This window comes from Macrotis lagotis, chromosome 8, assembly GCF_037893015.1.
Source record: "Macrotis lagotis isolate mMagLag1 chromosome 8, bilby.v1.9.chrom.fasta, whole genome shotgun sequence".
Taxonomy (NCBI): Eukaryota; Metazoa; Chordata; class Mammalia; order Peramelemorphia; family Peramelidae; genus Macrotis; species Macrotis lagotis.
Window position 1 is genome coordinate 101362741 of NC_133665.1, and position 2014 is coordinate 101364754.

General features: G+C 70.1%; 1 protein-coding gene across 1 annotated transcript; it reads left to right on the plus strand.

Annotated features, from left to right (window-relative positions):
- Positions 1 to 606: 606 nt before the first annotated feature.
- Positions 607 to 1806, plus strand: LOC141494910 (uncharacterized). Its single transcript, XM_074196037.1, has one exon. It carries the CDS (start codon positions 779 to 781, stop codon positions 1715 to 1717), a length of 939 nt encoding a protein of 312 aa, XP_074052138.1. The 5' UTR covers positions 607 to 778; the 3' UTR covers positions 1718 to 1806.
- The last annotated feature ends 208 nt before the right edge of the window (positions 1807 to 2014 follow it).

Here is a 2014-nt window from a genome sequence, read left to right on the forward strand (position 1 = left end):
TGTTTAAGGATCACGCAATTCAATTATGTCCAAGGGGTATTAATAAGCAACATCAATAAATAAGTGCAGTGGAGTCAGGAAGAACTGAATTCAAGTCTGGCCTGGGACACCTACTAACTGTATGACCCCGAGTCAATCACTTACGTCTCTATTGCCTCAGTTTCCTCAACTGTAAAATGAGCTGAAGAAAGAAGGGTTGACCATTTGCCAAGAAAGTCCCTGAAGACAACCAAATACCAACACTGTTACCCTTGAGTGTGAGGATGCCTACGATGATTCATGCCATCTTCTAGGGGAAGGTTCCTGGCTTCGCACCAGGTGAGTGTCAGGGAGAGGAGGGGGATGCTCCGCTGAAGCTCCTCTCCCTAAGTTTCAGGGAGCCTGGTTGCGTCGGGGCGGGCCCGGCCCAGGAGGCCCCGGCCCGGCCCAGGAGGCCCCGGCCCGGCCCAGGAGGCGCGTCTGGGGGGGGGGCATTCCATCCCCTCCCCCTCTCCCTGGGTCCAAGAGGCCCAGATCCGCGCCATTGTGACCCGGCCCGGGGCCGGCCAATCGCCGCCCGCCTGACTCTGGGCCTTGAGAGCGTCTCCCCGATTGGGTCCGCGGGCCTATAAAGCCCCCCGCGGCCGGCGGGGCCCAGAGAAGATGTCAGGTTGCTGAGCGGGATCGGCGCGCCGGCTGTGGGAGACAAGGACCCCGGGGAAGCCTCGCGGCCTCAGCGGCCGCCCCCCACCCCCACCAGACGACTGGGCCACGGTTGGGGCGGGGGGCCGGGCCCGCCATGAAGAGTGCCCCCTCCCCCGCCGCCGGCGCGGCCCAGCCCCGGCCGCAGGGGGCCCCGCCCGGCCCGGAAGGCAGAGGGCCCGAGGCGGCCCCCGGCCTGGCGCCGTCGGGGGAGAAGAAGGTGCTGGCCACCAAGGTCTGGGGCACGGTGAAGTGGTTCAACGTGCGGAACGGCTACGGCTTCATCAACCGGGACGACACCAAGGAAGACGTCTTCGTCCACCAGACGGCCATCAAGAAGAACAACCCGCGCAAGTACCTCCGCAGCGTGGGCGACGGCGAGCCCGTGGAGTTCGACGTGGTGGAGGGAGAGAAGGGCGTGGAGGCGGCCAACGTCACCGGGCCCGGGGGCGCGCCCGTGCAGGGCAGCAAGTACGCGGCCGACCGCAGCGAGTACCGGCGGGGCCCGGCCCGGCCCCCGCCGCAGGCCCCCCGCAAGAGCCGGCCCGGGGAGCGGCCCGCCGACGGCGCCCCGCCGCCCGCCGCCGCCGCCGAGCCGGAGCCCTGGAAGAGCGGCGCCCCGCGGCGGCCGGCCTGCCCGCTGCCCTCGGCCCGCCGCGCCCAGTACGTGGCCCTGGCGCTGAGGCGAGGCCCGGCCGACGGCGCCGACACCGAGCTGGCGGCCGGCGGGGAGCAGGGCCGCGGGGGCCGCCGCGGGGGCCTCCGGGAGGCCAGGCCGCCCCTGCGCGGGGCCGGGGCCGGCCGCTGGGGCCCGACGGCGCGCGCCGAGGGCCCGGAGGACGACAAGGAGGCCCACAAGGGCAAGAGGATCCGCAGCCAGCAGTCGCCGCAGCGCCGCTTCCGCCGCCACTTCAGCTACCAGCACCGCCGGCCCGGCAACCCCAGGCCCCCCGAGGCCCGGGACGCCAAGGCCGCGCTCCACGCCGACATCGCGGCCCAGGCCAAGGACAGCGGCCTGGAGGGCGGCCAGGCCTAGAGGCCCCGGCCCGGGCCGGCCCGCCCCGCCAGCACACCGGGGCCCGGCCTCCGAGCAGGCCGGGGGAGGGGGGCCCCGCCGTCCCAGCCTGACGCGCCCGCCGACGCCGCGCCGGGAAGCAGAGGGAGCCCGAGAGGGACCGAAGGGGCGAGCCCGGGAGGCAGGAGTGAGCTTTGCGACTCTCTGGGGGTTTTTTGTTTTATTTTTTTTCCCCTTTTTTTCCATTTGTGTTTTAAGTTTGAGTTATTTTTCGAGTTCCCTTCTTGATTTCTTTCTCCAAACCTCCTCCTCTCACCC